At 38.6% G+C, this 21,223-nt stretch overlaps 1 protein-coding gene, 1 long non-coding RNA gene, 1 other non-coding gene and 2 pseudogenes across 4 annotated transcripts in view; 3 read left to right on the top strand and 2 right to left on the bottom strand.

The window, feature by feature from the left end:
* Positions 1–1,902: 1,902 nt before the first annotated feature.
* Positions 1,903–4,269, bottom strand: LOC148863956 (uncharacterized; annotated as a pseudogene).
* Positions 3,163–5,593, bottom strand: LOC148863955 (putative pentatricopeptide repeat-containing protein At1g09680; annotated as a pseudogene). Its single transcript, XR_016109416.1, has one exon. The product of XR_016109416.1 is annotated as a putative pentatricopeptide repeat-containing protein At1g09680 (transcript).
* Positions 5,594–6,375: 782 nt separating this feature from the next.
* On the top strand, positions 6,376–6,526 carry LOC148863954 (U4 spliceosomal RNA). Its single transcript, XR_016112058.1, has one exon. It is a non-coding gene; the product is annotated as a U4 spliceosomal RNA (small nuclear RNA).
* Positions 6,527–10,257: 3,731 nt separating this feature from the next.
* Positions 10,258–11,969, top strand: LOC148863953 (uncharacterized). The gene is made up of 2 exons (XR_016109316.1): positions 10,258–11,014; positions 11,685–11,969. It is a non-coding gene; the product is annotated as an uncharacterized LOC148863953 (long non-coding RNA).
* A 4,588-nt stretch (positions 11,970–16,557) lies between these two features.
* The window catches only part of LOC148863952 (E3 ubiquitin protein ligase RIE1-like), a 33,075-nt gene continuing 28,409 nt past the window's right edge, over positions 16,558–21,223 (top strand). The window contains exon 1 of the mRNA XM_088978688.1: positions 16,558–17,383. Coding sequence (XP_088834814.1) covers positions 16,893–17,383 — 491 coding nt within the window. The 5' untranslated portion in view covers positions 16,558–16,892. The remainder of the gene's footprint in view (positions 17,384–21,223) is intronic.

Here is a 21,223-nt window from a genome sequence, read left to right as displayed (position 1 = left end):
TTGGAAGGAGTATAAACACAAATTTGTACAATATAAATACATATAAAATACATAGTTTTGCACTCTACATATTTATATTTGTACTCTTTCCAAACTAAACCTTAGCATTTCTAATAACTATCCCCACGGTATCACTGTGTCTCTTGGATGCATCAGCAACATTGGTTTTAACCCAATCAGCTGGCAGAGCAACCCTACTCAACACTATACTTCTGTTACCTGTAGTATACTTTCGGGAAGGTCACTACTACAATCTAGGATGTTTGCAAACACTTGCCTATTTCGGCCCTTCCAGACGAACCAGAATATTGTTTAAGGCCATTAGACAATCAAAGGGGAGAGAGGAGGAATTTGTTTCTATAAGTCTATATCAATCTCGTGGAAGTAAGCACATCATTCTTGAACTCACTACACAAAGCATGCATGCTAGAACCGAACCAAACCGTCTGTGAAACCTTGCACTTGAAGAACAAGTTTCACCAAGTTCTCTTCCTCACATTTGCATGATGGCCATGGATTCGATGGCTGGGATTCTGGTTTTCATAAGTCATAAACTAAAGATTCCAGAAAGTTTTCCACGTTATTCCATTGCAAGCAGTATATGAAAAAAGATGGTGAAGGTTGTGCTTCATTTAAGCATCAGTAACCTCATTTGGATGAAAACTTGCCATAAAGGGTGAGCATCCAAATAATTTTGATGGTGTCTGGTACTAGTGTCGTTTCTCCAAAGCATCCAAATAATTTTGCTGTCTCACTTTTTCTTGTTTTGGCCGAGTATTTTTAAACCATTTCAAGTAAAACTGGATGCTTCAGTTCTATAAAAGCCATTTTCGGAGTTGATATTTTTTGCAATGGAATCAATGTTTTTCTCCTTTTTGCCTACTAGTTTAAAGGTGGGTGGCATGCATGATGTACAAGTAAAAGATAAAGATATAATTTAACACTGATCAAATTAACTTTTATGGCCTGCATCAAAACCAAGGCGTATCTTCTTTATAATAGCATAGATATGGCGCCTAATGCCACCAAATGACAATTTAAAATATGCATAGAATCTAGAGTGACTTTATTGAATTCCAAGGCGCGACCATAAAATACAACAATGATACCCAACACCACCTTTATCAACTGAGTGTAGAGGGAAGCTTTATGTTCAATATAAGGTTAGCTCTCAACCAACCTAGTGTCAAATGAATTAGGAACCTCCTCCTCCTCCTCCTCCAATCTCATTGTGTCAGTATCCATATAATTTGCCACCTTATTGTATAAATATGGTACATATATTATAGGTCATGTGGTTGGATCAGGCTCAGTCTGGGGATGGGGTATCAGTGATCTAAACCCAACCCCAACTAGAGTTTCAGGTCCTATGTCCAGCCAACGGCCCAACCCCTGTAAACAAAGGCTGGCCTGACCAAGTTCATCTACCTGTGGATTGTAAACCCAAATTTGAACCAATTGAACTTGCCAATAGAGGCAACCTGGGTTTGACCAGTAATGAATTACTTTGAAAATATGGACGATGGCTAGGACTTCACTAACTCGACATAATTTCACAAGTTGAACAAATAATTGAGGGTTTAATGGAAGCTTGATCTAAAATAAGACAGGGCAATTTTTCCAATTTGTTAGCAACTGATCAATTGCTCCACCAGATTCACAAGTTGATTAGTACTTGCCAACATGACAACATGAAACATCTTTTAGTTCTTCAATGACCAGTACCTGAAGCCTAATTTTTCTCAAGGCTCGGTTTGGAAGGAGTACAAGTACAAATATGTAGAGTGCAAAACCTCGTATTTTGTATTATTTTATATGTATTTGTACAGTACATATTTGTATTTGTACTCTCTCCAAACTAAGCCCAAATGAAAAAGGATTTGTTAATTTGCTTCTCATGTATGGTGGCAAAAATTAATTGGTCACAACATGAAAATGGAAAGCCAATAGCAAGAGATTGAATTCTTCAGGTTACAGCAATGGCATTGGAGATCAAATACGTTTTAGCAGCTCAATCTTTTTCCCTTTTACCCAATTTCTGCAGAAACATGAAGAGAAGGGGAGAGGGGTTAGAGGATCAAGCAATATCAGAATTCCTCACTTTTTCTGCTTTTATTATTTAGGACTTACAAGGGTCTCAGGAAGCCTCCTCCCTTTTATAATCTGCCACAATTAGGATGGAATCACAACCTCATACACAGAAAACAAGACCTTTGCAATGTGATCACAAAGTACATCAAAGTTCCCTATTGAAGACTCATCAAAGTTCAACTTGGTATTACCATTGTGATACAAATTATGAAATGCATTGATATCAATAGGTTAGGTCCATAGCAGCAACAATACATCTCTCAATAACATAGCAATTCATGTGATAGATACCCCTGAAAGCTTTAAGCTACACATAAATATGCAACTGATGAAGCAACAATGAACCACGGCTTCAAGTAAGGATTTCCGTCAAGTACCAAAAGAATGCATGCAATGAACTATTGCATAGTGTCTCACTCCCTCTTCTCCTCATAATAAGTTGACTATGTGCCAGGGTCTAGTTAAACCAGAGCTACCACATTGAAGAAATAACAACTGCTTTCATTTCCCTCAATAATTTCATATAGAACAGAGTCTTAAATGGCTTTCATGTATTCTATACAAAGATACAGCTTGAAACAATCCTCTTTATTCATCATATGATCCACCTCCTGTACAACTTACCTCTCGGTTTAAATGGTTCCTCTTGCAGGGACCAAGTTTTCCAAATTGTGAAACTAATGAACAGGAACCAACATTATATATTTTTATACAAAGGATAGATGGAGAAATAGTCAACAATTAGTGATATTTAAGATATTTAAGTTGACACAAATTACAACACGAAAGAATTACATGTACTCTTCACATGCTTTCTCTCACTATCAACTCAGTCATCCAGGACTTAATACAAGTCATAAATTAAAAATAGAAGTAGTCAAAGGGCTCCAAATTTTCAGTTAATCTTCATCATTGGTGTCAAGAATTAATGAATATTCACACTAAGCATTGGCTAAACCTGTTAAATCACAAGGTTATTGCATCCTGAAAAATTGATTGTGTTCCCTCTCTTATAAATGAGATCTTGCCTTCAACCAATAAATAGGGTAGCAATCTTGCATTGGATAAAAATTGACCACAGGGTACCATAATTTTCATCTGATAAATAGATTAGGGAAATCAAGGTGTGTCCCTTCAATTCATCTCAGAGTCATACATATCCCTAGCTATGTCACTCAAATGTAGAATTTAACCATACAAGCATCTCTTTTGGCGACTTTTTGAATTTTTACTTAATTCACTAATCAGTGAACTGTAAGTTGCAAAATTAGACACCCAACCTTTCTCACTACGTAGCTTATCAGAACCCATTGGGTCTCCATGTTTGCTATGCCCTTCCAAGAGAACGTTGTAGGTAACATTATCTGGAACAACCCCCAAATTAAGCATTGCATCATGGAGAATATTCGCAATTTTCATCTGCCCCTGTTTGCAGAGCCCATTCATAAGAACACTATAGGTCACAACACTCGGTACACGACCATTGCACTGCATCTCCTTAAGCAACTTGAAACCCATTTTAATGTCCCCCTTCTTACAAAATCCGTCAGTCATCATTGTATAAGTAGCACCATCTGGCATCATTCCTGCTTTTAACATTTCTCTCAATGTCCTTTCTGCATTAATCATTCGTCCTTCTTTACTCAATCCTGAAACAAGTGTTGTATATGTCACGTTATCAAGCTCAATCCCTCAGCTAATCATTCCCTTCCTTACCTCAATGGCAGATTCTAGATCTCCCTCCTTGCAACACCCATCAATAATGGTTGTCTATGTGATCTTATCCGGTTTCAAACCCCTTTTCATCATTTCATCAACAAGCCTTCTCGCTTCCCTCAGATCACCAACCTTGCAAAGTCCATTAATGAGGGTATTGTAAGTAATTAAATCAGGCTTCACACTTTGCCCCAACATTTGCTGTTAAATTTCCATGGCCTCACTAATTCTCCCTTTCTTGCACTGCACATCTATCAAAGTTGTGAATGTAACATCATTTGGAACCAAACCTCTTTCGCACATTTTGCCAAACAAGTTGTTTGCTTCGTCCAATCTACTCTCTTTGCATAAACCATTAATCAAAACACTATAGGCTGTGTTTGGTATGCAGGGAAAGGAAGGGAAACCTTTGCAAACCTTGTATAAGTTTCCGTGTCTTTCCCTTCCTTTCCCTTCCTTTCCCTACCTTTTCCTTCAAACCAAACATAACCCATAAGTTACAACATCAGGAAAGATTATTGTTTCTGACACTACCCTCTTAAGCCTAAATCCCTCCTCCAGATTCTCCATTTTGCAGTTTCCATTGATCAAAGTGTTAAAACTAACAACAGTCGGGCTCAATCCTTCTTACTAATTTCATAAAAAATCAACCCAGCTTCCTTAATTTTACCCTCCCTACACAATGTATGCATCAAAATATTAAAAGTGTAAATGTTGGGCGGAAATCCACAATCCAAAATTTCCGAATAAAACGCCCAAGCTGCTGCAGGTGAATTGGAAGGTACCCGCAGGAATGAAATAGAATCCGAAATCCATGCTTCCTAACCAACCTAAAACACTGAATTGCGTTTGATATAAAACCAGAATCTGTATACGCATTCATCAGAGCATTAAATACCAAATTAGGTTCATGGGTACCTCTGGTTTCAAGAACTGATGCGAAAATGGATGATGTCGAGTCCTTCCCCTTACAAGAAACAGCAAATTGAAGCAGTGATTGGCTGAGAGCATCCGGTGGCCGCATAAGTGATGGGCCATGGACAATAGGATTGAATGGTATGGTGAAAACCCTGTTTGAGGAGACATTCATCTGAAGAAGGAGAGAAGAGAAGACGGGCCGAGGTAGAAAGGGTTTTGGGTAGTCAGATCAACAACGTGGCGAGATGTGAGAGAAGGGACAAACCTCTTGAGAGAGGAATCGAGGGGCTTTGTTGGGGTATTCTTAATGACCTGAGAAATGGTTGTGAGAATTGGGTCTTGCTATTCTTGGTGGAAAGGTGGTGGTGATCCAGGTGGAGAAGAGCACCAATTGAGGAGGAGAGAGAAGTGGGTGGCTTTTCGGGATTTTCAGAGTAGCCATCTGTTTCTTGCTTTAGACTGGTTCCCGAGTAATTTAAACTTCAAAGGTTAGTAGTGAAGATTTCGACAACCGTTTGCGCAGTACTCTATGCTGCCCAGGCCCTTGACAGAGGCTGGAGGGGAATCATCAAGTGGGAAACTGGGAAGTCGAACTTGGGTTTTGGCAAAATCTACGAGGGTCCGCTTGTTCGCAGTGGGAATCGGAATCGGAATGTTCTATTCTCATTTCCCAATCTGTTTGGTTCAGACAGAAAAAATTGAAATTAGCAAAAATGTGATTTCATTCTTAAGAGAAGGGGAAGGAATGGTCATTCCTTAAAATGCGGAATGCCATTCCACTCGGAATTGGAGATTCCGATCCTGTCCAACGAAACAGTTGGAATCAAATAACTCATTCCGGTTCTGATTGCAGATCCCTTCCGGTGAACCAAATGTGGCTTGAATGTTTTGGTTTTCATTTGTTTTTAAATTTGTCACATCAGCAGAAAATCACAAGCATGTTAATTTGACACTGTTTTTGTTTTGAAGAGAAAAAATTATTTTAAAAACAATACATGTTTATGAAATCATCAACATGATGGTTTAAAGAAAACAAAATTTGGAGTATATTTGCAAGTAGTTAAATGATATTTTAAAAAGACACAAATACCCTTCAAGTGTTATCTAATTTTTTTTATTAATCATTCAAATATTGACAAATAATTAACAACCATAAACCCTTGTCTCTTTTATTCAAGAAAGTTGGGGTTCAAAATACACTGAGACGTGACCTCAACTTTCTTGAATAGAATAACCTGGGAGATGATACCCAGACTTCATATAAATCTGAAGAAAGAATGAATTTCTTGGTTTCCCCTCTCAAAATTCAAAAAATAGAATGCCCCTGAAGTGTCACCAAACTGGATATTGATTTTGCTGCAACTCTCATGCGTTAACATTATTTATCTTTAGTATTAAGCCACTTCACAACCTGAGGAATAAATCCAGCTTCACCCGCTAATCTCTTGGCGGCTGGTAACAGTGTTCGATTGCAGATTACAGCGGTGGGTTGAAGAAGAATGGACAATGAGGGAGAGAGAGAAAGAGGAAGAAGAAGATATGACTAGTTCTTTCAGTAGGGAGGATCATAGCATCCCACATCGGCTAGCAGCGAAATGTTGAGAAGATATGACTAGTTATAAAATGTATTTGAGTCACACGAGTGAAAGCATCTTTGCGCTTGGGGCAATGACGCAGCTAATGAGGTTATAATCGAGGCGCGTCAATTGCTGGTTGAAAACTATTTCCAAACCCCCTCTTTGGCCTGGGTTTGGCCCTGGCCATTGAGAATTTCTGGAAGGGTTCCCTACGGGGTAAAGCCCTACAATTTTATTTTCTCAAAAATTTTATATCTTACATTTAATCCTTTTTTTATCCTGTTTGGGATGTCCTGGGCTTTGATTCTCAAATTAACCCTTCCAAACGATCTACTTCGGTCTTGTAGAAATGGCTGTTAGTAATTGTATCGTCTTTGATCTTTAATGAATTGTCTGATTTACTACGAGAAAAAACCAATAGAAAAGTCTTTTCGTTGGGTCGGTTTTAAAAACCTCGAGTAAAACATTCAAATAGCCAAATTTACCCTCTTGCAATAAATTCTTCAAAGCAGCTAAACGCAAACAACCAATAATTACATTTAAACTGAGTACAATGATCAAAATATAGATAAGCCCAATAATAAACTTTGCCAATAAAGAGATTTCAATCATCACTCCAAAATTTTAAAACTTTTTTGTATTGATATATCCATGCATATCTAGATACATTGTTATGGATAAGATTCATGATATATCATATCAATATTTTGATGATTGAGTGATAGGTAAAAGATGGATTTGAATTCGACTCATTTACATTTTTGGATATTAGAATTGATTAAAGTATCATTAAATCTATGTAAAATTGCCATGAATATATAAAGTTAATTATAAAGCAAAAACTTAGGCTGTGTTTGGTTTGAAGGAAAAAGTAGGGAAAGGAAGGAAAATGTAAGTTATCTTGTATAGGTTTTCTACATTTCCCTTACTTTCCCTACTTTTTGCTTCAAACCAAACACAATTTAGGGTATAATAGCCTTTAAGAATCATAGGCTATAGAAAAGCCTCACCTCTCATTTCATCGGAGTTGAGGTCATAAAGTAGGACCTGGGGTCATAAAGTAGCATGCATGCTAAGACAAGAGGGGTTGGGTGGTTCACAATTCATTTCATAGCATCTGCAAAAATATTACTATAAATGGGAAAACATTTATCTGAATTCCAAATTCAATTTAATTCTAAACAATTTAAATACTAAAACTTAATATCTATCTATCTATCTATCTATTTGTCTATATATATATATATATATATATATATATATATATATATATATATATATTATATTTGATTCATAGCATCTGCAAAAATATCTATCTATCTATCTGGTTATGATCATCATATTTTAGATTTGATTCAAACTAAACAGATATTAAATCTGACTTAAACCAATAAAATTCAAATTCAAATATGATTAAATTCAATCCATTTAGAGTGCTAGCTAAGTATGAAGCTAAGCCTTCCAAATGGATCCTTATGCCTTAATTTCAAAAGTTGTTTGAGAAGTAGGGGTGCAACTTGGGCAGGTTGGGTTGGGTTTGTTTGAGGTCAGCTCAAGCCTCACACTTTGATGCAAACCTTTAGCTTGGGCCTAGTCCAACCCAAGGTCAAGCCTGAGTTTACCAACCTAAGATTAACCTAGTACAACTCAAGCTAGGCTTTGGCTCAATTTGGGTTTTTTTGCAATTATTTTTTATTGGGATTTATCGCTCAAAATCATAGATATAATTTGACTATCATACCAAAAAGACATGATACTAGAATAACTTATAACTTGGGGCGGAGACAAGTATATTGATGGGGGTCCTTCCCCCCACCCCACCAAAAAAAAAACTTTTTGTTAAAACCATTATTTATATGGTTAATTAGTAAAGGTAAAAAACATAATAAAGTGGGTCCTTGCACCCCCCCCCCCCAAACTCGAACTAAAATTATAGTCAGAACTAATTGTACATGTAGGTTGGTCCAAAAACCAACAAAACTCTAATAATCGGCTTTACATTTTAAATTATAAAAACCCCCACTATGTCATCAAAGGCTTATGTGGTTATTGCCAACATGGGACTCTTAATCCATGTTGGACACAACAAAAAGCTTATACCGAATTCGTCCTTTAATGCTAGGTGATTTGAAAATAAAAAAGGTTTTTAATTCTCTCCCTCCCTCTTCTCTCTACCTATCGTTCCCTCAATCTCTCTCATTCTCTTTTTCGATTGGTCTCTCCTTCTCCATCAATTGTACAATATCAATCAAACCGTATAAAAGAGCATGGGGTCAACTTAGTATGGTTCTAAAAGCATTACACCAATTTGATAAAATTTCATAAGAAACGCTTGGCTATGAAATTTACACCAACTTAATAGAAATTTATAACTTGATTGTAGAAGTGCTTGGTCCCTTTAGTTCTTTTATATAGTTTGATTAATACTATATAAATTTGTATAAAAAAAATAAAAAAGAACAAGAGAGGAAATGGGAGAAAGACCGAGGGAGAATGAGAGAGAATGAGGGAGGAGATGTCGACTGAGAAAGAGAATGAAAGGGATTAAGGAAGAATGATAAATTCACACACACACACACACACACACAGAGCATGAGAGAAATATAGATTTTGATTTGGCTATAGACCGAAGCTGAGAGAGTGGGAGAGATAGAGGGAGTAGGAGTTTAGGAGATCGAGAGATGACTGTGAAAGTGAGAGAGAATGGACGGAGATTGAGAGACAGAATGAGCAGGAGAGGAACTGAAAAAATATTTTTAGTCTTTTTGCTGTGTCCAACATGGATTAAGAGTCTCATGTTGTCAACAACCACATAAGCCTCTGATAACATAGTAGGGGTTTTTATAATTTGAAATGTAGAGCTGTCTGTTAGAGTTTTTTGGCTTTTGGACCAACCTACAACCTAATTTAAAATCTACAACCAGCTTTAACTATAATTTTCCCTTAAAAATCTATAATAGACCTAAATTTTCTTAGGTCATTTTCCCATTTTCCCCAAACCCTAATCTTCTACTCTTTATCTCATTATAAAATAAAATGCTGTATCACCTTCTTCGGATGGGCGGGCCCAAACTACCCAAGCCCAATATGAGTTCAAGTCAAGTTTGAGTTTTCTGGCCTAGGTCCAGCTTGAAGCCCCAAAACTTAGGTTCAACTCTACCCTATTGAATACCAGTTGATTTCAAGATTTCAAAAATGATTACAAAATGACAAAAAAAAAAAAAAAACAAAAACAAAAAGAACTATCTAACCGTACTACTACGGGTATAAGTTGGGTTGAAGTCAACTCTAACCCAATCATAGTTTTGAACCCCTAACCCTAAACTTAACCCAATCCAACCTAGTAAACCCTAACCCTAATCCAACCTAAATTCCCCAACTGTAATTCAACTCAACCCAATCTGAAGTTGACTTCAAGCTGGCTTGGCTGGACACTTTCTCTCATATTCTTTTAAAATGTTGTAAAATCTCTCACATTCTCTTTCTCTTAAACTAAAACATCTAACCTGAACTTTGATCACTATATGATGACCATATTTTTTTATTAGTACAAAGTACCTACTCAGATTTCATGATCATATTTCCATTTTATACGAATCATGCATCCACAGGTTTAAATTTCATACACCAATAATTAAAAATTCTGTTAATGAAAGACGAAGGTGCAAACCAACACACTAAGGTACAATACACCACGGACGATGGGTCAATTCCACCAACAAACAAACAAGGTTTTACAGCCCCATGCGAAGCTTCATCGCTGATCACCAACCAGCTAGAAGAACATACTACTGCCTGGCTCCCATACAAATACAACAATTTTGATGGCTTGCTCCCAACCGCCCGATCGATCGAACACATCATGGTAGGCCCATTTGGAAAGTAAACATCTTGTTTGTGCAGATCCATACACCCCAATCGTACAGCTTAAATAGGATTAAAATTACAAAAAGGTACACAAAAAAGTTTGTTTATTGCACTTTACTACATTCTGTGCATACACTTTCACTTGGCATGGTTGGCTCTTGGGCGGCAACCAGAGAGGCCGACGACGGAGACATGCTTCGGCAACTGCAAGCGCCGCCCGCACAAGACTCCTGCTTCGACCACCTCTCCGCCTGATCCTCTTAGCCAAAGGGCGCCACCGCCGTTCAGTTTCTTGTTCATCTTCTTCCCACTTCTGTAACATTCGAGCAACAGTACTGCCTTCTTCTGGTGATGATCTTGATCCTTGACGGGAGAGTCCCCACAGAATTTAGCATTACTAGACTCGATGAGATGGTCTAGCTGCTGGGTGATTCTCTGGATTTCGTATGGATCAAGTAGAGAGTTATCTGCTAGCAGCTGGGATGGACTTGGAGTTGGACTAGGCAATGCCGATCCCTCCATGGTTCTCCGGCCGGCCAGCCTTATCGCCTCTAGCTTGTATCGAGATGGTCTGGCGGGGCGCCGATGAGTCCTTGTGAAGTCGTATTCACGCACTGATTTCCGTTCGGAGCCTCCATGCTGGTACCATGCCCACGCTGCGGCCTTAACTAAGGCTGATTCACCTGTGCTTCCGTTTGTTTTCTCCATGGATGGCTCTACAGAGGTTGAGGTATTAGAAGTTTCAAAATTCAAGCCTTGGACTCTTGGAGATGCGAAGCTCAGTCTTGAATTTATTACTACTCGATGAATAAGAGTTGTTCAATTACCTCTGTTCATATTCAAAGGTAAATTTGCCAATTTTGTTTTGCTTGAGTTCGAGGCCTAGTTATATTGTCAGAAATTGAACGGAAAGGTATTTATTGGGCAGGCCCACTAAGCCCAGTAAATATAATAATTCAAGTTAGGTGGGTCTGGGAAGATTAGTAGGTCATACATAGTTGATAAGCTCACTGTTCTTTCCACGTGGAAGAGTCCCGAACTAAAGCTGAGAAGGCCATCACTATTTGATTCCTATATTCTGCTGCTTAGGCTGCATTTGGCATTCCCTAATTTAAGGACTTATCTTTTTTATTTTTACAGTTAAAATGTCCTTATAAATACTAAGTTTTTAACTATAAATTAAAATAAGGAATGTCAAATGCAGCCTTAGAGTTGTTAATGGGTTTGGTTTGAGACAAGTAAATCAGCCTAAAATTGATTATTAAATAGACCCAGAATTGAATCAATAAGATAATTGTATCTGAATCTATAATTCTTCTTTTTTTTTTCCATTATTTGACATCTAAAATTAATTATGATAATAACAACTAACAACTTCATTTTTGACAATATAAACTTATATTACATGATAGCAAACAGTAATATGTTTATATATTAATAAAACAGGTGTTTTTAACCAAAATCATCAAACTCGTTCTCTATGTTGAAGCCTAACCTTCGTTATTTCTTGCACAGATTGGCTTTAATTGCTATTGCTTTGCTTTTAATGAAGGAGACAACAGCAGAAGCTTCCACCCAGATAGATGTATAAATCAAAGCACATTACTCTTCTCTAAATGCAAGTATTGTCCCGTTCTGATGAATCTACTCTGACTGGTCCATGACCCATTTGACCGTTAAGTGAACTGAAGTATATATATATATATATGCATGCTGCCTAATCAAGTCATGTTTGGTTTTTGGACTATAAATTAGATTGTTCAATTTGAAGAATTTTAACTACATTGGCTTTTGCTGCGTATGCCGGGTTTGTTTTTGCTGCGTATGCCTGCATGAGTATGTTCTCATACCAACCAATCAACGAGATGATCCCACATCAAAAGAGTAGCCTATATCTGATTTTATGGCTGGTATGACTAGAAAATTTAACAAATTCCAAACCCAGCTTTCTGCTCACCGTTGTTAAGTTTTTGTCTTAATAAGTAATATGATGGAACAAGAGGAGTCTAGATCACCTGCCAACAAAAAATGTATTCCAACAACTTACCAACAACATCTCACACCACACATTTTATAAATGGAAGGTTCCACTTTTATGGTGGGTCACAGTCTCATGGTGAGATATGGGGTGTTAAATCTGTTGGTAGGGGGTTAAAATGTATTTTATTGGCAGAAGATCCCAACTCCCCAACAATTGTGAACCCAGCTCAGCAAGGTGTCACGGGGTAGTTCTACAGCGGAAGAAACCCGTGCGACGTCTTGGCCAAGGCAGGCCAGGACAATCCTTTATACGCATAGAGGCTAGGAGTTGCCCGAAGGGATGGCTCCACCAAAGTCAGTAGCACTGGATCATGACCTCAAGTCCAATGGCCAGGGCACTCTCCTGGCTCAAACCGGTCCATGGGAGGAGGCGCTTACGTGCTAAAGGGGGACAACCGTAATGCAAGGCGACCATGCGCCGATGAGGTGACTTGGCACCGATGTGATGGGTCTCTTGTATGCCGATGATGACAGGCACCTGTGTGCCATGATGATAGGCAACCGCTTGGACCGGAACACACCCGTGCACTAAAGGCAATGGGGTAGCTCACTCAGCTTGGGCAAGGGGTTGGCGTGGTGAAGAGTCATGCTTGAGCCAGGCCCACATGCCAAGCCTCCCTTGAGTATCGATAGCGTAGTGCCGGTCCAACACTGTCCCCATGAGCAAGTGTGCGCCCATGAGGAACCTTGGTAGCCATGCTAGCCGTTAACCAAGGCCACCCCGCAAGGGGATGAAGGTCTAGGAGTGCCAATGTTAGGCACCCAAGGAGGTCGACCACCCCTCCTCAAAGAGTACGTTAAGCTTTTGGTGGTCTGCCTGAAGATGACATCAGTTCTCCCAAAAATCTTATAGGCAAAAATGACGGGCATGTCCCTAACGTAAGCCTACTAAGCGTAGGCAAGGCTAAGCCTGTGTTGAACCGTCACAAAGGGGCAAGTTGGCTAAGTATTAAATCTACATCAATGAAAAAAGGTGAAATGTTTGTTTACATGGAATAAAGAATTCAAGTTGCACATGTATGGTATGGGAAAGAAAATGGAAGGAGTGAGAAATAGAAAGCCAACGGAGGAAGTTAAAAGAGGGAAAAACTTCATCCATGAGAGGCATTCCATATGAGGAATTCAAGTTGCACAAGTGAGGGGTGTTTGTTAGTGAAAACAGATTAGCCAAATTTGTTAGCTGTTTTATGCCACCTATATATAAAATGCATATAGCCCACAAACAGTCAACCCCTCACTTGCATCTATAGCTGTTGTGGAGCAAAATGATTGGTCTCACAGCCCGTAAAACTAAGGGTCCATTTGGTTTGCAGTTGGAATCAAAGTCGAAATCCTCCGGAATCAGAATTGGAATGATCCATTCCGATAGCCCATTTGGTTCAGACAGGAATGAGAATAGGATTTCATTCCCAAGGGAACGACAGAGAATGACCATTTCCTCAAATGGGAGAATGTCATTCCAACAGGAGGGAACCGGATTCTGATTCCATCCAACCAAACAATTAGAATCAGAATAGCCTATTCCAATTCTGATTCCAGACCCCTATTCCCACGAACCAAACAGGGCCTAATCTGATGGCATCTGCCAGCATGTTTGATTTGAAAAAAAAAGGCTGTCTAAATTCTAACAGTCAGCAGGGCTCTTCTTATATGACACGTTAGTTCATTTTTCAGACAGACTCCTTAGTTGCTAATTATAAACAGTTTTGGTGCTGGATGCATTAGTAGGTGAATTAATGTGTCACATAGGGAGAGCCCTGTTGACAGCCCAAGCTGTATAGCATGGACAGTCAAAGTTTTTCTCATGTGATTATATATTTTTTGAAATAAAAAAAAAAACTAACACATTAGCAAAATCCTATATTGTTTTTGTTGATGTGGAGTTGGTTTTTGTAATTATGAAAAATAAAATCATATATATTATAGAGCACCTATCTACTTGATAGAAGTAAGACCATGGTTGTATTTGGTACTATTTTCGTTTCCACTTAGAAATATTTGAGCTCAGTTTGAAAGGAGTACAAATACAAATATGTAGAGTACAAATACATACAAAATAATACAAAATACAAGATTTTGCACTTTAGATATTTGTATTTGTACTCCTTCTAACTGAGCCTTGGGGTTTATCAATACAAATTGCCATACATCTGTTATATGAGGCTATTGATAGTTGAAACTTGTAATAGACATCTTAAAGATGCATGTGTGAAAAGTTGTTTGTAGCAATTTGGATCTCCTGTATTTGCATGTTACCATTTATGGAGAGATGTTCCCTGTACAACTGTAGTATCATGTGGGTAGGTGTGAATAGGATATCTGAATTGTGTTTGTAGAAATGTAAATTTGGCATTTCTTGCTCCAAGGGGTAAGTCTATCCACATGTATCCACAACCACAAGACACTACAGCCATGCATTGGGAACATCTCTCCCATGAATGACAACTGAGATATTTGCCTTGTCAGTATGTGATGTGGCAACACATGTCTCTCACCGATCTGTATTATTCAATCCAAAACTATATGGATCATGTTTTTTATCATTATCAAATTCCTTGTAAAAAAAGGAAGATAAGATACAAAATAGGCTCTTCCAAAGGATTTAAAAAATTTGGATAATTGGAAATTTAATTTACACCAGTTGGGAGGACCAACTTTGAGAATAAGAGATGATTAGGTTTATTAACATGATATTCTGCGTCAACTCGATAATATAATTAATATTTTTATACTTGTATCAAATAGAGAGTTGAGGAAATGCTCTTAACAAAACTAATAAAATACCTCAACTCTTTCTTCCTCTCTTATTTTATATCAAACCAAAGACAGCCTTAGGCAAATTTGTCAACCTTGGATAGGACTAGATAGTTGGACCATTAGAACTAGAAATTGGCAGCCAAAATGATTTATTGGCTGCTCGATTCTAAAAAAAATGTTCATTTGGTCAAATTAATAAAATGTGTTAATATGTATTATACCCTATAATATTTGTTGTTTTAAGCATATTTTCCTTACATTCATGTAGTAGTTGAACAGAACAAATGAATCATTCAACCCAATGACCCAATCACCATAAAAATCCAATCGAATATAGTCATTTTTGGCTCCCCATATTTGCATTAGGCTGATTCTGGTTCAACTTATGACTAGAGAGCTATTGTCTTTGATTATCAATAATCCCACTTCTCATTAATTATGCGTTCATTAAATTTGTGTGTTGATGTCACTTTTCCCATTAAAAAAAAGAAAAAAAAAATCAAAACCAATAAGTAAATAAATCTTAAACTTTAAAGCTATAGAATTAAAAGTCAAAAAGTTATAAGAATACATTGTATATATGTAGGGTATCATGACCCAGTGTGCAGGTCAGTCAAAACCCTAACCCAATTCGGATTGAATAATCAAAATCCTAAAACCAAATATATTGACCCGAACTCTACCCTATAAGGTCAGGTCAAACCAGATTTACCATTTAACCCGACTCACTGACATCCTTACTTGGGACACATACATCTCAAAAAGTTATCAAAAAAAAAAAAGAATATTACTTCAATCAAATATTGGAGTACAAAGTTATGACCTTCCGAATTTTATATACACATTTAATGTACAACACACGATCCAATCACTAAGTCAAACAAATCAACAGTCCAATCATCCGAATCGAATGATTGTTAACGAATTCAACAATTTTTTACCTCCCTCCAGGTTTTACTCAAACTGTATCCAAAATTTTGACCGAATTACGATTTGAGCAGTCAATCAGCTGAATCAGTTGAAAACACTACATAAAATTCCTACCTTAAATTTACTCGACAAACACGAGTATATAAATATGTAAAGAAAAACAAAAAATTGAGTTTAATCTCTCATATGGACTCAGTAACCCAATCCAAGGTTTTGGATACATCCTACCAAATTCTATCCTACCCTTTTGCAGCCCATGTAAAATCTTCGATCCAGACCCAGTGCGCCCGTTAAGCCTGAGCGCAGAACCTAGGCCCAAGCCCGAAAAATTGATACCGGACCTGGGCTTCTGTGTTGGGCTATGTCGGTCTATGATTGTATCGTTTCTGCCTTGTCACATTACACGTGTGCTACCGTTTCAGACACAACCCACACTTCCACAAACGTCATATAAAGCAGAAGAAGAGGATAGAGACTAAAGCCTACCGCTCTACTCTGGATTTACTGGGTCCTACAAAATCATCACCGTTCAAATACACGATGTTCATCAAATCACGTCATAGTCTATATTCGCATCCAACAGTTAATACCGGTCATATCTATCAATTCTTGAAACAGCTTAATCTTCCCCGCTGAAGTAGGCAAAGCACAACCGACGAGTCAAACAAACTGAAGGCAAAAAGCAAAGCTCGAAAACAAATTCAGGTAAAAGATTTTCGAGAAAGCGTTAAAAAAATGGAAAATCGAAGCACGTCGACACATACAAAACTAATTCTCCTCCATCTCATCTACCCTTCAACGCAGCAAAACAGAGAGAGAGAGAGTTGGAGTCTTGGAGAGAGATGAGGAGAGAGAGTGAGAGACACAGAGAGGATTATATAGAGAGGGAGAGAGAAATATAAGCCCAAACAGTTCCTGAACCCTAATAATGATATTGGTTTCATCTTCGTCTTCGGATTCTATTCAATTTCTTCTCTGCAACTGTCCGTACTAGTAATGGCGGAGGCATCGACCACCACAACCACCACCGCCGACTCCTCTGCGCCTTTGCTACGGCCGAGGCAGGGGACACCGGAGTCGAACGCCGCTCGGCCCGCCACGCTTGCTTTGCTGCTGGGGCGAGCGGCTGGCCGGCGGGGGCCGTCGATGCTGGTACGGGAGACAGCGGCGCTTCAGCTCGAGGAGCGACGGGCGGATTGGGGGTATTCGAAGCCTGTGGTGGCTCTTGATATTGCTTGGAATCTGGCGTTCACTATTGTGGCAATTGTGATGCTTATTTGCACCGCAAGAGAGCGACCGAATACGCCGATTAGGATTTGGGTGTGTGGATATGTGCTACAGTGTTTGGTTCATGTGGTGTTAGTGTGGATGGAATATAGGAGGAGGAATATACAGAGGAATCGGAATCCTGAGGATGGAATGAGGGATTCTGATTCAGATGTGAATGACAGTGACGATGAAGATGGAGTTGGTGGGAGTCGATCAAGGTCAGTTGAAGTGCATTGGATTTCAAAATTGCAAATTTAGTCTGGTTCTAGTCGTCTATCTCTTATTTGTTGTCTGGATTGGATCTTTTTTTTTTTTTTTCTTGTTTAAGATATTTAGGTTGGAATTTTGTAGTGGGGAATGGTTTTTCATTACCCTTTCAATTTAAATTGTTTGATTTTGTGGATCAGAGCAGCTTGGCGTGTTTCACTTTTGCAGAATTTGTATGGCGGGAAAGTGTAGTACAAATCCATGATAACCTGACTAATTATACCATCTACATTTTTTTTATGATTTCAACCTGTTGAAAATTTTAGCTTGGAAACATGTATTCTCTGGATTAGTTTCTTTTGTAACTCTTTGGATGAATGCCATCGTTAAGTTTCTTATTGACAGTTAAAAAAACGTTCTTAATCTAAGCAAGAAAAAATTGAAGAATGAATGAATGGAATCCATTCATGAAAGGGTGATTAATTAGTTGCCTGACCAAAGAAATCTTTGCAGTACTAGTGTTCTAGGGATGCAATTTAATAATATTCAAACCACAGTTCATTTGGCATGCTTTATAATGTTAGCCTACCTTGGTGCTCCTCACTAGTCAGGAACATAAATATTGCTTTGGGGGAAAACGTTGTAATTGGGCCCAGGAATTTCTGACCATCAAGAATGGTGGGAGGACTGTCCTAAGTGAATGATGTCATTTGAATAAAACAAATAGGATACTGCTGTGGACTGATGTAATTTAAGAAAAGAAACACAAGTTCGAAGAGAAGAAGAGAGAGAGAAAATAAAAGAGAGAAAGAAAGAAGGGGTTCGGTTGTGTATATCTATCACCCCATTTAATTGTTATTTATAAGCATTAATCTCCTTACAATAGTAGGAGTTACTCTAATACCCCTACTTAAACTCCAAGTTTCCAATACAAAATAAAAAAGATAAACATAAACAAGGCCCAGCCGACCCGACTAAAACTATCTCTTCAGTAGTGTGGGGTTGGAACCACACACACTACTAACTATCTCTACACTCCCCCTCAAGTTGGGAGTAGATGTTTGTCATTCCCAACTTGCGTGAATCTGTCTCCAGCTAGCTCTTTGTGACTGCTTTAGTAAGGAGATCGGCTAATTGCATGTCTGAGGCAATGTAAGGAAGACATACTTCTTGAGATGCAACTCGCTCTCAGATAAAATGTTTGTCCACCTCGATATGCTTTGTCTTGTCATGCTGTATTGGGTTGTGGGCAATCTTAATTGTAGCTTGATTATTGCAATACAACATTAGAGGCTTCTCATAATCAATTTCCAGCTCATTAAGCAAGGATCTCAGCCACAATACTTCTGCAACACCATTGGCCATGGATCTGTATTCAGCTTCTGCACTAGAGCGAGCAACAACATTCTGTTTCTTGCTTCTCTAGGAAACAAGATTTCCCCCCACAGATGCACAATATCCAGAGGTAGACCTCCTGTCATCAACACATCATGCCCAATCCGCATCTGTATACACTTCTATCTTCATGTGACCCTTATTCTTGAAGAGTATGCCTCTCCCAGGGCATCTCTTCAAGTAGGCAAGAATCCTTTCCACTACAAGGAGGTGAATGGTTCTAGGAGAATGCATGTATTGGCTAACAACACTAACAGCATATGAAATATCTGGCCAAGTTAGGCAGAGATAAAGAAGTTTCTCAACCAGCCTTTGGTACATAGCCTTGTCCTCAAGAGGTTCTCCACGTTCTACACTTATTTTATGGTTAAGCTCAATAGGTGTGTTAGCTAGTTTCACTCCTAACTTTCCAGTTTGCTCCAATAAGTTAGGAACATACTTCCTCTGAGAGATAAAAATGCCATGCTTAGGTCGAGCTACCTCAATTCCCAGATAATAGTGCAAATCCCCTAAGTTCTTCACTTCAAATTCCTTGTGAAGGTGTTGTTTAAGAGATTCAATCTCACTAATATCACTTCCTGTTATCACAATGTCATCTACATAGACTGCAAGTAGGGTCAAGGAAAGACCTGTCTTCTTAAAGAAGAGAGTGTGATCTGACTGAGCCTGTATATAGCCGGATTTGTCCAAAGCCAATCTAAACCTATCAAACCAAGCTCTCTGCGATTGTTTCAACCCATAGAAAGCCTTCTTTAGTAAGCAAACTTTTTTTCTTGCTTCTATACTATAAAAGCCAGGGGGTAACTCCATGTATACCTCTTCTTGCAAGTCTCCGTTGAGGAAAGTATTCTTAACATCTAGCTGAAATAGTGGCCATGAAAAGTTTGCAGAAATGGACAGTAGGACTCTGATAGTGTCATATTTGCAATAGGTGCAAAAGTTTCTACATAGTCTATGCCATAAGTTTGTGTGAATCCTTTTGCAACCAATTTGGCCTTATACCTCTCTACAGTGCTATCACCATTATATTTTACAGTAAACACTCATCTGCATCCAACAGGTTTTTTCCCTTCAGGCTAGTTAACTAGTTCCCATGTGTTGTTCTTAACAAGAGCATCCATCTCTGCTTTCTGTTGGTTCGGCTGTCTTAATTTGTATGTTTATCTTTGTTGGGTCTTAAGTCATTAGTTATTGGGCCTTAGTTACTGGGCCTAATCTTATTTAGTGTTTATTTTGAATAGGTGTCCCATCACTAATCAAGGGCATTATTGTCTATTTATGTAACATTATGTAATGTTCTTATATATAATAGATTAGGGCTGGCTGAGGACTATTCTGCCGCCCATCTCATATCTTCTTCTTCTTCTTTCTCTTCTTCTCTCATTCGACAGTCCTATTTCAGCAAACATGGTATCAAAACACTAATCTTTTGACTGGTTACAACAGCCACCTCTTCTTCTACTCGCAGTTAACTCTCTCATCTTTTTTTTTGGTTGCTGCAAAGAAACCCTAGGGTTGGTCGTAGAACACAGCTAGACCTACATCTAGGGTTTTCCTTGCTTGTAGGGCCCAAGGGGAGTTAGACCTAGAGGCTGATGCCCTAATAGACGCAGTACAACAGACTGTAGCCATTTGGCTAAGATAGATCTGTGTAGAACAGATCTAGGCGGAAGGACTAGTTCGTGGGTGAGGTTATAACCTGCGATAGCAGTGCTTAGCACACAGTAGAAGCCAACACAGCAAGTTGCAGGCTGCGGCAGCAGTGATTAGAACACAGCAGAAGGTAGCACAACAGAGTATAATCTGTGACAGTAGTAATTAGGGCACAGTGTGCAGTGTAGTACTCGGTGTTTCAGCTCTGTGTCGGGTTCTCAGGACTGAGTTTACAGTGCAGTAAGTTCTGTAAGTGTGAAACAGTTCACTATATATTGCGTTTACAGTCTTGACATTTACAAGTAAGTGAAGATGTCTTCCATATCCGGGGAAGTGTCTTCTAGAGATGTTAGGGCTTGTGGGAGGTCTCCTAATCTGGAGAATCCAAATCTGCACAGCCTACAGATCACAAGTGTGTTGTTGGATGAGTACAACTTTAGAGAATGGTCTGTCTCAGCCATGCTTTTCATCACATCCCAGGAACTCACTGGTTACTTGGACGGGCAGAAGTAGGAACTAGAAGTGGGGAGTGCTGAATATGCAGCTTGGCGCAAGGAGAATGCTACAGTTATGTCCTGGCTACTTGCCTCAATGACTCCAAGAGTAGCTAGGACTGTTCAACATTTCTCCACGACTGCCAAGATATGGGAAAAAGTTTCTAAAACCTATGGGCAGAAAAAGAATAATGCCAGAATTTACAAACTGAATCAAGACATTGCTGCCTTGAGGCAAGGAGATATGAGTATTGCAACATATTTTGCTACACTAGAAGGACTATGGGAAGAGTTAGATCACCACCTTAT

This window comes from Nelumbo lutea, chromosome 3 (genome assembly GCF_056320005.1).
Source record: "Nelumbo lutea isolate HS-2025 chromosome 3, American lotus-T2T, whole genome shotgun sequence".
In the NCBI taxonomy this organism is placed as follows: domain Eukaryota; kingdom Viridiplantae; phylum Streptophyta; class Magnoliopsida; order Proteales; family Nelumbonaceae; genus Nelumbo; species Nelumbo lutea.
Note: the sequence above shows the minus strand (reverse complement) of the source record. Positions and strands in the feature narration are given on the sequence as shown.